Below are 13,402 nucleotides of genomic sequence, written 5' to 3'. Positions count from 1 at the left end.
TCATAAACACAGATAATAATTGATAATGCCACAGAAAAAGAAAAAAAAATCAAAGCGTATTCGTACACCACATTTATAGGACTAAATTTTTGTATAAGAGTTAAATCAAACATAGAATTCTTTAAAATGACGTCATATACAGACAACCAGGCAGACTATTTTTTTCGTACTCTAGGGATCATGAAACGTCGAGAAAATATAAAAGTGGCCATTCGTCCGATGGATTCAATTACTATACTTTCTTTGCTTAGGCTCGGAAAGTAAAATAGTTTCTATTACGCCTTAAAAACAAAATACTATAATGAGAAATCGGGAAATGCACACCTAGTGATTCACCCTGTATAATTCAACACCCAGGTGACTAAATAATTGGTTTGAAAATCTGGAATTAACGAAATAAAAATCTTCAAAGAGTAACTAGAGGCGCTTTATTTTTCATAACGCGTTACACAAGGACAATAATAAATTAATAAGTTATTTTTTCTACGTTAATTTTTGTACAAAATTTACAATAATATACTAATTAGTGACAATAAATTTTAACTTGAACTACATTTGATGATAACATAGCAACATACTCAAAAATATTATTAAAGACAGTGGACTGATTTCAGTATTACTGCTACTCGGCCTTGGGACTGGGGTGTTGCCAGTAGTATCTGAGGTCTGGTCAGTAGGCTCTGGGGTCTTCTCAGTAGGGTCTGGAGTTTTGTCAGTGGGCTCGGTAGATGGTTTTGGTGTCTCGTCAGTGGGCTCGGGCGTTGGTTCTGGTGTTTCGTCAGTTGGCTCTGGGGTGTCGTCAGTAGGCTCGGGTGTTGGTTCTGGGGTCTCATCAGTAGGCTCTGGGGTCTCGTCAGTTGGCTCGGGTGTTGGTTTTGGGGTCTCGTCAGTAGGCTCGGGTGTTGGTTCTGGGGTTTCGTCAGTAGGCTCTGTAGTCTCATCAGTAGGCTCCGGGGTTTCGTCAGTGGGCTCGGGTGATGGTTCTGGGGTCTCGTCAGTGGGCTCGGGCGTTGGTTCTGGTGTCTCGTCAGTAGGCTCGGGTGTTGGTTCTGGGGTCTCATCAGTAGGCTCTGGGGTCTCGTCAGTTGGCTCGGGTGTTGGTTCTGGGGTCTCGTCAGTAGGCTCGGGTGTTGGTTCTGGGGTCTCGTCAGTAGGTTCTGGAGTCTCATCAGTAGGCTCTGGGGTCTCGTCAGTTGGCTCGGGTGTTGGTTCTGGGGTCTCGTCAGTAGGCTCGGGTGTTGGTTCTGGGGTCTCGTCAGTAGGCTCTGGAGTCTCATCAGTAGGCTCTGAGGTCTCGTCAGTTGGCTCGGGTGTTGGTTCTGGAGTATCGTCAGTAGGCTCTGGAGTATCGTCGGTAGGCTCTGGAGTCTCATCAGTAGGCTCTGAGGTCTCGTCAGTTGGCTCGGGTGTTGGTTCTGGAGTATCGTCAGTAGGCTCGGGTGTTGGTTCTGGTGTGTCATCAGTAGGCTCTGGAGTGTCTTCAGTAGGCTCAGGTGTTGGTTCTGGGGTCTCATCAGTAGGCTCTGGAGTTTCATCAGTAGGTTCTAGAGTCTCGTCAGTAGGCTCGGGTGTTGGTTCTGGTGTGTTATCAGTAGGCTCTGGAGTGTTGTCAGTAGGCTCAGGTGTTGGTTCTGGGGTCTCATCAGTAGGCTTTGGAGTTTCATCAGTAGGCTCTAGAGTCTCGTCAGTAGGCTCGGGTGTTGGTTCTGGTGTCTCGTCAGTAGGTTCTGGGGTTTCATTACTGGGGTCGGGCGTTGGTTCAGGGGTCTCATCAGTAGGCTCTGGGGTCTCGTCAGTAGGTTCTAGAGTCTCGTCAGTAGGTTCTAGAGTCTCGTCAGTAGGCTCTGGAGTTTCATCAGTAGGCTCTGGTGTCTCGTCAGTAGGCTCTGGGGTCTCATCACTGGGCACTGGGGTCTCGTCAGTAGGTTCTAGTGTCTCGTCAGTAGGCTCTGGAGTTTCATCAGTAGGCTCTGGAGTAGTATCAGAAAATGGCTCCAGGAAGTCTGAGGTGTCTTCATTAAGTAATATTTTGGCACTGTTATCGTTGAATTCACGTTTTGACAACAGCACTTGAGTATTGTTCACTTTACAACTTATAACACTATAAGAGTCTTGAAGTTTATTACAAACATCGTCATGAGTAATAGAAGCCACACATTGCTGGATTTTTTCGGCCTTTCCATCTGTTTTAACAAAATATGAAAATCAAAAATATAGATTTTATCAATTCCGTAAATTGACCGTTTACCTTTAATGAACTCAGCTTGGAGACAGGCATAATTCGAAGAAGCTAAGTCACTTTTAGCTATCCCGATGAGTTCGGTATTGCGGAAAGTGCACTCTCTTGTTGGAACTTCCGATTCTTCGCAAGTCTTTCCACGACATGTAGGACACTTCAGCGATACGCCTAAGAATAACAAGTTTCAGAAAATTTACCAATTCAAACTTTCAAAAGTGAATTCTATAAATAAATGTGACACTAACATTGTGTTATCAATAATAATTTGCAAAATACTTGATTTACCTGAGTGGATCACAACTAAAACTGAAAAGATAATGTAAGTGTAATCCATTTCGAAAAAGTCTCACAACTGCTTTCACAAAATGACCCAATGCTCTTCTACACTACAATGTGTTCATCAATCATTGAGAGTATCATTATATACGCATCCGTAATCCGAATGCATTTTTTTCTAGTTGCCCTATCAATGCAGTGATAACGAATTAAAAAAATATTGAATATTTTATTGTTTCACAATATTGATATAATCTCTGATAACCTGCATCTTTAGAAACAAAAGGAAATAATCTAACTTTAACAGGAAACCTTTTGACTCACCTCTTGCTTTGTGATTGCGAACTAACAAACAAAAATTGATTATCACTTTGCCATTCTTATAACAGCATTCCATTTTAGTTTGTGAGTTAAATTGTAAAACATTGTTAAACAATCTGTGATACCAAGAGGAAGTACTTTAAGACAGTATATTTTTACTTCTATGGTGAATACATGTTGCCTGTTGGGAAATAAAACAAGAAAGTACTAGAAAAATGAACACAAAATAACCAAAACAAAAACTAAAGCAGTTGCTATTTGAAACGTTGCTGAACTCTCCACACTGGATTTATACTCCGGACCTCGAGTTACCGAAACAGGGGATGATAATTGAACTAAATACGGCTCTGTACGTGGAGGTGGTTCATTGTATGGGTTCGGTTCAACTGCCGGAGACAGATCTTCCAAAGATGGTGCGTCTGGTAGCCCTGGATCGTCAAAAAATGGCGACTCTGATACATCTTCATGAGCTTCTACCACCTCGCAAAAAACTTTATCTTTCCCATACTGTTTAAAATATGTCTGGCATATGCTTTCTTTGCTTCCAACTGCACATTCTTTCAAATGATAATCAACGTTATCTGTAAACTCGAAATTAGGCATGATTCAGCTCAAAAAAATAATTTTGCAACCTTTTGGAAACACAACATCCACGCATACATATTTCGAGTCTGTTGTGTACACCGTATTCCAAGTTATTTTCAAAACACTATTTTTCTTGCTTAGTTTGCACTCTACCAGCTCCTCTTTAGTGTGAGCACAATCTTGGCAAGTCGGACATCGCGCCGAAAAACCTTTAAACAATAATTTAGTAAGGGAGGATTTTTTTAAACGATGTGGGACTCACCAGTGTGCACAAAAGACGCAACTAAAAAAAGAAGAATCACTTTCATTTTTGGTTTTAAACTTACGTTAATCACTATGATCTGAACACAACTGGGAGACGGTCAAGAACCAAATTCGCTTAAATAATTCGCCATTTACTTTGGACGAATTAACTGATATTGGTTTATGGCCTCTCATTATAGGTAAATTACTTTTTGTGTTGTATTGTGCAATTTCGTGTCAGCAACACAAAGAAAATGTACCGTAATAAGAACATTTATTACTTTTACGATTTATATAAAGATTTTATTAGAAGACGAAATTGAAATTATTTTGAATTCTTGATAAATACTGTAATTGTGACCACGCCTTAAATAGAAGATTTCACAGATTCTAGAATGGAAAAAGTAGGTCTTCCATGTTTACATATTTGTGTTTGTTTGATTTTGAAACTTACATTGTTAATTTTAAAATTACAATTTATTAAGAATATTTAGATGAGCATGGTTTATTCACCTTTGTTGCATGTGCGTGCATTTCTCGCATGTCACAAGTTAACGCATTAAACAAAGTTTAATACCAACTGTAGATAAGATAATCAATAGAATTGTTGCATTTCCTTTTAAATATTTCTTAATTAATGAATAATTGGTAATTAATATGTCTGTATTTAAGGAAATAGTCAAATTTAACTGATTAGGGAAATAGATAGCATCGAACACGTGTTTATACTCACAAAAGGCAATAAGTGACCACCTCGAAACCCTTTTTAAAAACTACCACACTATTTAGTGGATAATATCCAGAATTTTTCTAATCATCCCCACATTTAAATTTTATAAAATAACGTATCCATCCACTTGTGATTTATGAATCCGTGTTGAGTTTTACACAAGGCATACAGATTTTTCGAAAAATCGAATGCTTTGGAATCTTGCAAACATTTTAGGGTTGTGGAAATCGTTAATGAAAATTTGTCGGTTCAACCTCCAAAAATTTCTCAAATTTTCCAATTTTTGGCAAACGTCAAAATTTAGAAACCTAAGTTAGATTTCTCGATTTCCTAAATTTTCAATTAAATTTTTCGATTTATCGATTTTTAGATTTTCAATTTATATCGATTTATCAATGTTTCGATTTTTTAATTTTAAATATTTTAATTTTAAACGATTTTTCGAGTGTTTGATGTTTCAGTTTCTCGATTTTTGAATCTTCCGAATCTTCGATTTATCGATATTTTAATTTTTCGATTTTTTAAATTTTGGATTTTTCAATTTCTCCATTTTTCCGTTCTTCGATTTTTCTTTTTGTCAACTTTTCCATTCTTAAAATTTTAGGATTTTTAATTTCGGTTTCTTGATCCTTCGATTTCTTGATCTTTCGATTTTTCGACTTCTCGGTTTTAGAATTTTCAGTTTTTCGATTTTCAAAATTTTGTATTTTTCAATTTTTCGGTTTTTCAATCTTTCAACTTTTCGATTTCTAGATTTATCAAGATTTCAGTGTTCGATTTCCTTAAAATTTAAATTTCTCAAATTTTTCAACTTTAGATTTCTCCATTTTAGGCTATATCAAATACTCGATGTTTTCATTTTTCGACTTCTTAATATCTCGATTTATTACTCTCTTGATCTTTTAATGTTTCCGTTTTTCGTTGTTTTAATTTTTCGACTTTTCGGCTCTTCGATTTTTCACTTTTTCAATTTTTCGATCTTAATATTTCGATTTCCCAATTTTCGAGAATTCATTTTGAGGATTTTTCAACTTCTAGATTTCTGGTATTTTAGATTTTTCAGTTTTTCGATTTCCCAATTTTCCGGTATTTCAATTTTATGATTCTTCAGTTTTTTGACTTTTCAATTTCAATTTTTGGCGTTCAAAAGTTTTCGATTCTTCAATTTCTCGTTTTTTCGACTTTTCATTATATAGATTTTTTGATTCGCCCATTTTTCGATTTTTCAATATTCCATTTCTCAAGTTTTCGATTTTTCCGTTTTTTAATTCTTCAATTTTTCAGTTTTTCAATTTTTCAACTCTGATTTTTCCAATTTTTGAATTTTTAGAGGTTCCATTTTTCGACTTGTCGATTTCTCAATTTTTTCGATATTTCAGGTTTGGGATTTTTTAATATTTCGATTTTTAAATTTTACATTTTTCTATGTTTCGACTTCTTGGTTATAGATTTTTCAATTGTTTAATTTTTAAAATTTTTAAATTTTCAAGTTCTCAAATTTTGATCTTTTGATATTTTTATATTTCTGTTTTACGATCTTTCAATTTTCTGATTCTTCAATTTTCCGATTTTTCAATCCTTGTCGTCCCAATGTTTCCGATTTTTCGATTTCTCGTTTTTTCAACTTTTCGTAGTATCGATTTTTTTGTTTGTCAAATTTTCAATTTTTCAATATTTCAGTTTTGGGATTTTTTGAGATTTTTTTTTAATTTTTCGATTTTTTTATTATGTACCGATTTTTTGATGTTTCGTTTCTTCAATTTTTTAAACTTTAGATTTTTCAAGTTTTTCATGCTTCTCTTTCCCAATCTTTCAATTTTGCGACTTCGCAGTTATAGATTTTTCAGTTTTTTGATTTATAAAATTTTTGAATTTTCGAATTCTCAAATTTTGATTTTTCGATTTATGGAGTTTTAGATTTATGGATATTTAATATTTTCGATTTCCAAATTTTCGATAATTCGGTATAGGGATTTTCGAATTTGTGGATTTCTCGTGTTTTTGATTTTTTTAATTCTTCAATTTTTTGTGTTTGCAATTTTTCAGTTTTCGATTTATTAAATTTTTGATGTTTAAATTTTTGATTTTTCTACTTTTTGATTTCTGAATTTTTCAGTGTTCCATTTATCAATTCGATATTGCATTTTTGGAATTTTTTAATATTTCGATTTTTCGATTTATCAATTTATTAATTTTTCAATACTTCAGTTTTGGGATGTTTTAATATTTTAGATTTTTAGATTTCTGGATTTTTCGATTTTTTTGTATTTCCATTTTTCTGATTTTTCGAATTTTTAATTTTGGATGTTTCGATTTTTGAGTTTTTCGATTTTTCAATTTTTCAATTTTTCACTGTTTAATTTTTCCACTTTGGGCTGTTTAATTTCTGGATTTTTCGATTTATGAATTTTTCGATATTTAAGTTTTGGGATTTTTTAATATTTCGATTTTTCGATTTATCAATTTATTAATTTTTCGATATTTTAGTTTTGGGATTTTTTAATATTTCGAATTTTTTGAATTTTAGATTTTTAGTTTTTTAGTTTTTTTTTTCAATTTCCCAATTTTTAATGTTTCCACCTTGGGCTGTTATAATTTCTCGATTTTTCGATTTCTCAATTTTCCGATAGATAGTGTTTTGAGATCTTTAAATTTTTTGATTCTTCAATTTTTTTTGGAATTTTTCAATTTTCTATTTTTGGCCTTCCAAAGTTTTCGATTTTTCGTTTTTTCTGCTGTTCGTTGTATTGATTTTTTACTTTTTGCCCATTTCTCGATTTCCCGATTTTTCATTTTTCGATATTTTAGTTTTGGGATTTTTTGATTTTTAAAATTCTAATTTTTTTAATTTTTTGTTTTTGCAATTTTTCAATTTTCGATTTATCGATTTCTAGTTTTTTCGACTTTTCGCTGTATTAATCAATTATTTGATTTACTCATTTCTTGATTACTGAATTTTTCGATGTTCCATTTCTCGACTTCTCGGTTTTTTAGTTATTCAATTCTTCAATTTTTCAATTTTTGAGTTTCCCCATTTTTCGAGTCTCTGATTTTTAAAATTTTCGACTTTTAAATTTTCCATTTTTCGACTATTCGATTTCTTAATTTCTCAATTTTTCAAAACTTTAGTTTTGGAAAATTTCAATTTTTCAATTTCTCTACTTCTCGATTTCTCAATTGTTCAGTTCTTCAATTTTTTGATTTTCCAATTATTCGGATTTTCGATTTTTCAATTTTTCAGTTTTCCGATTTCTCAAGTTTCTAATTTTTACATTTTCGATTTATTAAATTTTTGATCTTTTACATTTTTGATTTTTCGACTTTTTGTTTTCTTAACTTTTCAATGTTCCACTTATCAATTCGATATTTCATTTTTGGAATTTTTTAATATTTGCATTTTTCCATTTATCGATTTATTAATTTTTCAATATTTCAGTTTCAGGATTTTTCAGCTTTTTAGATTTCTGGATTTTTCGATTTTTTTGTTTCCATTGTTTTGATTTTTCGAGTTTTTAATTTTGGATGTTTCGATTTTTCAACTTTTCGATTTTTCAATTTTTCAATTTTTCAATGTTTAATTTTTCTACTTTGAACTGTTTAATTTCTGTAATTTTCGATTTATTAATTTATTAATTTTTCGATATTCAAGTTTTGAGATTTTTTAATATTTTGAATTTTTTCGATTTCTCTACTTCTCGATTTTCCAATTTTTCAATTCTTCAATTTTTTGTTTTCTAAATTTTTCAATGTTCCACTTTTGGGATTTTTAGATTTTCCTATGTTTCGATTTATCGGCTTAACAATGATTCGATATTTCTTTTTTGGAATTTTTTAATATTTCGATTTTTCAATTTATCAATTTTTTGATTCTTCGATTCTTTGTTTTTGCAATTTTTCAGTTTTTGGCGTTGAAAACTTTTCAATTTTTCGATTTCTCGTTTTTTCGACTTTTCGTTGCATCCATATTTTTTTTATTAATAGATTTGGTCGCAACGATTTTTTGATTTGGCCATTTTTCAATTTTCCGATTTTTCAAGTTTAGACTTTTGAAATTTCCCATTTCTCGTTTTTTCGATTTCTCAATTTCTCAGTTTTAGGATTTGTCGATTTTTCAATTTTTCGATTTGTCGACTTTTCCATGCTCGATTTGTGGACTTCTCGATTTTTCAATTTATCCAATCTTCGATTTTTTGATTTGCCAATTTTTCAGTTTTTCGATTTTCCAATTATTCAGTTTTCCGATTTTTCAAGTTTCTAATTTTTCAAATTTTCGACTTATTAATTTTTGATTTTTCGACTTTTTGATTTCTCAATTTCTCAATTTTTCAATGTTACACTTTTGAGATTTTGATTTTCCGATATCAATTTATTAGTTTTTCACTATTTCAATTTTGAAATTTTTAGTAAGTATTTTAGATTTTTCGATTTTTCGATTTTTTGGTATTCCCAATTTTTTGATTTTTGAAATTTTTGATTTTTCGAGTTCTCAATTTTCGATGTTTCGATTTTTCAATTTTGTATTTATCAATTTTTCAATTTTTCTACTTTGGGCTGTTTAAATTTCTCGATTTACCAATTTATTAATTTTTCGATGTTTCAGTTTTGGGATTTTTTAATACACATTTCGATTTTTTAAATTTTAGATTTTGCATTTTTTTGGTGTTTACAATTTTTTGATTTTTGGACTTTTCAATTTTTGATGTTTTGACTTTACAATTTTTCAATTTTCAATTTTTTTACTTTGGACTGTTTCAGTTTCTCGATTCTTCGATTTCTCGATGTTTCAATTTTTCGAAAATCCAGCGATCAGTTTTTTACAAAATTTATGGAAACCTTGATGTTGATATTTTAGCGTTTTCAAAAGGAAGGGAAATGAGTGATAAACAACAGAAATTAGATAAATCTTTTCCAAAATTCTTGAGGTTACAATTAATCAAATTGGATTTTCTGACAATAAAAAAAAACACATTTGTGACTTGCTTAATGTTTCTAAAATTTAATTTTTTGCGAAAAAATGTCCATGTGAACAAGTTCTACAAGAATTATTTAAAAACATTCATACTGTAATAGACAAACATAAAAAATGTATAAGTTTCGTTAAATCGGATTCTCCTTAAATCTTAACCTTACACTTACAAACATTTACATACACTACAAAAATACTAAAAATGCAAATAACAAAAAGTTCAAACTTCATACAAAAATTAGTAAACACTTATAGAAGTGGAACATTAACTCCTGTACCTAGAAAACGATAAGGTAATAAATAATTAACTATTGATCATTATCATCAAAATATCCGACAGGTCCACAACAACAATACTTTCACAATACTCTTGACCTACAAACAACCTAATCTTTAAAAACCAACCCAACTTTCCTCCCCCTAAACCACTCCTCAAACCCCGACACCCTACTATACACCACCGGCTTCACCCCACACCCCACCCCAAACGACACAACCCCCACCAACACATCCCTCTGCATCAAAAACCCCCCATGATCAAAAAAACACGACTTCTTCTCAGCACAAAAAGTAGCATCACTGACTTGATCAAAATACGCACCCCGACAAACCCGGTACGACATCAGCTTCACGTCCACCGCCACCAACTCGCCCCCCGCCCACCCCAAAGCCGTCGCACTGCTATTGGCCAAATACTTGTAACTCCTCCTCGGCAGAGCCACAAAACCCACCTCCTTCTCCTTGAAGAACCGCCCTACACTAATCACCGCTAAGTTATTCGCCAGAGGACTCTCCTTGTACCCATCGTGGACCACCACCTCCTCGACGTCGTACCACAAGCCGTACTTCATTTTCTCGAAACACGACACCACCTTCATCTTCTCGTGGGGTTCGTCCAGGAGAGGGTCGACGCAATGGGCGGCCGTCAGGACCCACTTCTTGGAGATGATGGCCACTCCGCAGACGAACTGGAAGTCGTCGTCGCCGAAGAGTACCACCAGAGCTGCCATGAATTTGTATTTGTTCCTGTTGTGGGTGGTTGCTGCTGAGTTGTCCCGTTTTTGGATTTTGGGGATTTTTTTCGTGATGGTTCGGGTTTGTTCACATTTGACCATGGAGTGCATGATCACGTGGACCAGGAGGAGCAAATTTGCCAGAGATATGACCACGAGGGTTGTTATTATGACGCAGGAGACGCTGGTCATTGCACCTCATTTGCATGATTTTCAAGTGGAGACTGGTTATTCACCTGCATATGCGTGCATTGGTTGCATGTTAAGGGGTACGTGGGGGTGGTTTTGAATCGACGTGATAAGATAAGGGAGTGGGTAAAGATGGTTGATTGATGGGCAGATAGTGTCATATTTGAGGTGGACTGATTGATGAGAGTGTTATCAGTTGTAGTGGTTTAAGTGTAATGGTGCGGTGATATAAACAGATTAGGGAATGATTTGCTGATGACGTTATAGAAGATGAAAAGAGAAAAAATTGAATTATTGTAGAATGATTTCACTTTGGCTAACTCCACGCAGATCAGATCCGAGAAAGGTCATAAGAGAAATCTCCAGTTAAAGAACTTTCAAATAACAATCATTCAGAAACACACAAATACTACAAAATATTGTACCTAAACGGACTTTCTTTCGTATGCCCAGAAAATAAAAAAACATTCGTTAAAAAAAAATTGTTCGAAAAATGTTCAGTATTAACACTTTCACTATTAATAACATTTTTACGCTTTCCTGACCTTTCATGACCTACAGAGTACGAAGAAATAGGTCTGCCGTTTCCGTCCGTCTGTCTGTCTGTCTGTCCATCTGTCCGCCTGTCTGCGTTTTAAATTTTGGATTTTCGAATTTTCAATTCTTCACTTTTTCCATGTTTCAGTTTTGGGATTTTTTAGTATTCCAAATTTTCGATTTTTTGAATTCTGGAATTTTCGATTTCTCGACTTTTTACATTTGGATTTTCAATTTTTCGTTATTAAAATTTTAGATTCTTCAATTTTTCGACTGTTTTATACTTCGATTTCTCAATTTTTCAATTTTTCGATATTTTAACTTTTAAGATTTTAGGTTTTTCGATTTCTTAAATTTTCAGGTCTTCTATATTTTTTCAATTTTCGTAATTTTGAAATTTTCGATTTTCCAATTTATTTTTTAATTTTTCGATGTTTCGAAATATAAATAGGCCAAAATCGAAAAGTTAAAAATGGAAAAATTGATAAATCGAGAGACTGAACAATCGAAACATCCGAAACTCAAAAACTTGAAAAATTCAAATTACGATTTGTAAATATGAAACAGTCGAAAAACTGAAAAATCTAAAGTTTAAAAACGAAAAACTGAAAATCCAAGAAATAAAAAATCGAGCAATCGGAAAATCCACGAAGAATCGAAACATTGAAAAATCCCAAAACTGAAAGCAATATCCAAAAATTGAGGAATTAAAAAATTGAAAAATCGAGAAATCGAGAAACCAAAAAAGCAAAGTCGAAAAATCTAAGATTTGGAGAACTGAAAAATAAAACTTTGTGGAGTCAAGAAATGAGAAAATCAAAAATAGATTAATTGAGAAATCGGAAAAGTGAAAATTTAGCAACGTCAAAATTTGAAATGTTGAAAGTCGAAAAATCGAAGATTTGAAGAACTGAAAATTGAAAGTTTGTGAAGTCAAGAAATGAGAAAATCAAAAATAGATTATTTGAAAAATCGTAAAAGTGAAAATTTAGCAACTTCAAAATTTGAAATATTGAAAAATAGAAATACTGAAGAACTGAAAGATCAGAAAATCGAAAACTTAAAACATTGAATAATAATTAAAACATCGCAAAAATTGAAAAATCGAGAAATTGATCAATTTTAAAAAAGAAAAATTGGAAAATCTAAAACTCAAAAATTCGGAAAATTGAAAAATTGAAATAAAGAAGAACTGAAAACTCGAAAAATCGAAGCATGAAACAGTCGAAAAATTGAAAATCCATAAGGTAAAAATCGAGAAATCAGAACATCCAGGAGTCCAAAAATCGAAAAGTTCAAAAATCGAAATACTTAAAAATCAAAAAACTGAAAGAAATATCCGAAAAATTAAGAAATTCAAAAATGGAAAATTGAGAAATCGAAAAACTAAAAAGTAAAGTCAAAAAACAGTAAGCTTAAAAAATCGAAAAACTGAAAAATCAAAAACGTGAAAAATTGAAGAATTGAAAAAAATCGAAACTTTGGGAAGTCGGGAAAGGGGCAAATAAAAAAAAGGATTACTTCAAAAATCGGAAAACTGAAAATTTAAAAACGTCAAAATTTTAAAAATCGAAGTATTTAAAAATCGTATCATTGAAACATAGGAAAATTGAGAAATCGAAAATTAAAAAGATCGAGAAATCAAAAATTTGAAGAACCGAAAAATTTCAAAAAAGAAAAACTGGAAAAACTAAAATTTAAAAATTCAAAAAATTGAAAAAATTTAATAAAAAAGAACTGAAAACTCGAGAAATCGAAGTATGAAACAGTCGAAAAATTGAAAATCCAGAGGGTAAAAAATCGAGAAATCAGAAAATCCAGGAGTCCAAAAATCGAAAAGTTAAAAAATCGAAATACTTAAAAATCAAAAAACTGAAAGAAATATCCAAAATATTAAGAAATTCAAAAATGGAAAATTGAGAAATCGAAAACCTAAAAAGTAAAGTCAAAAAATCGTAAGCTTAAAAAATCGAAAAATTGAAAAATCAAAAACGTGAAAAATTGAAGAATTGAAAAAAATCGAAACTTTGGGAAGTCGGGAAATGGGAAAATAAAAAAAAGATTACTTCAAAAATCGGAAAACTGAAAATTTAAAAATGGCAAAATTTTAAAAATTGAAATATTTAAAAATCGTATAATTGAAGAGAACCAAAATTGGGAAATAGTATAATTGAAACATAGGAAAATTGAGAAATCGAAAATTTGAAGAATGGTAACTTTGTAAAAGCCCCAAATTTTTTGAAATATAAATAGGCCAAAATCGAAAAGTCAAAAAAGGAAAAATTGATAAATCCAGAGATTGA

General features: G+C 32.0%; 2 protein-coding genes across 8 annotated transcripts; both read right to left on the bottom strand.

Moving 5' to 3' along the window:
* Positions 1–411: 411 nt before the first annotated feature.
* On the bottom strand, positions 412–2,643 carry LOC135123290 (cell surface glycoprotein 1-like). Of its 7 annotated transcripts, XM_064047808.1 has the most exons (6): positions 2,525–2,643; positions 2,249–2,407; positions 1,388–2,183; positions 1,068–1,324; positions 1,009–1,034; positions 412–975 (listed from the first exon to the last, which is right to left on the bottom strand). In XM_064047808.1, the coding sequence occupies exons 1-6, from the start codon at positions 2,571–2,573 to the stop codon at positions 550–552; spliced, it is 1,713 nt and encodes a 570-aa protein (XP_063903878.1). In that variant the 5' UTR covers positions 2,574–2,643; the 3' UTR covers positions 412–549. The 7 variants fall into 7 exon arrangements, with proteins under 7 accessions (XP_063903878.1, XP_063903876.1, XP_063903881.1 ...); XM_064047806.1 differs by having other exon boundaries at positions 412–1,034; XM_064047811.1 differs by lacking the exon at positions 1,009–1,034 and having other exon boundaries at positions 412–872.
* Positions 2,644–9,746: 7,103 nt separating this feature from the next.
* Positions 9,747–10,565, bottom strand: LOC135123211 (trypsin epsilon-like). Its single transcript, XM_064047705.1, has one exon. It carries the CDS (start codon positions 10,563–10,565, stop codon positions 9,747–9,749), a length of 819 nt encoding a protein of 272 aa, XP_063903775.1.
* Between the last annotated feature and the right edge of the window lie 2,837 nt (positions 10,566–13,402).

Source organism: Zophobas morio, unplaced genomic scaffold (genome assembly GCF_036711695.1).
Source record: "Zophobas morio isolate AGI-343-1 ecotype UQ-CSIRO unplaced genomic scaffold, CSIRO_AGI_Zmor_V1 ptg000006l, whole genome shotgun sequence".
Taxonomy (NCBI): Eukaryota; Metazoa; Arthropoda; class Insecta; order Coleoptera; family Tenebrionidae; genus Zophobas; species Zophobas morio.
Note: the sequence above shows the minus strand (reverse complement) of the source record. Positions and strands in the feature narration are given on the sequence as shown.

Coding starts and splice junctions, on each gene's coding strand:
- LOC135123290 (XM_064047804.1), bottom strand. CDS start 2,573: ATGGATTACACTTACATTATCTTTTCAGTTTTAGTTGTGATCCACTCA. Junction 2,408..2,524: donor TTTAGTTGTGATCCACTCAG/GTAAATCAAGTA, acceptor TGTTATTCTTAG/GCGTATCGCTGAAGTGTCCT. Junction 2,184..2,248: donor CCAAGCTGAGTTCATTAAAG/GTAAACGGTCAA, acceptor TTGTTAAAACAG/ATGGAAAGGCCGAAAAAATC.
- LOC135123211 (XM_064047705.1), bottom strand. CDS start 10,565: ATGACCAGCGTCTCCTGCGTCATAATAACAACCCTCGTGGTCATATCT.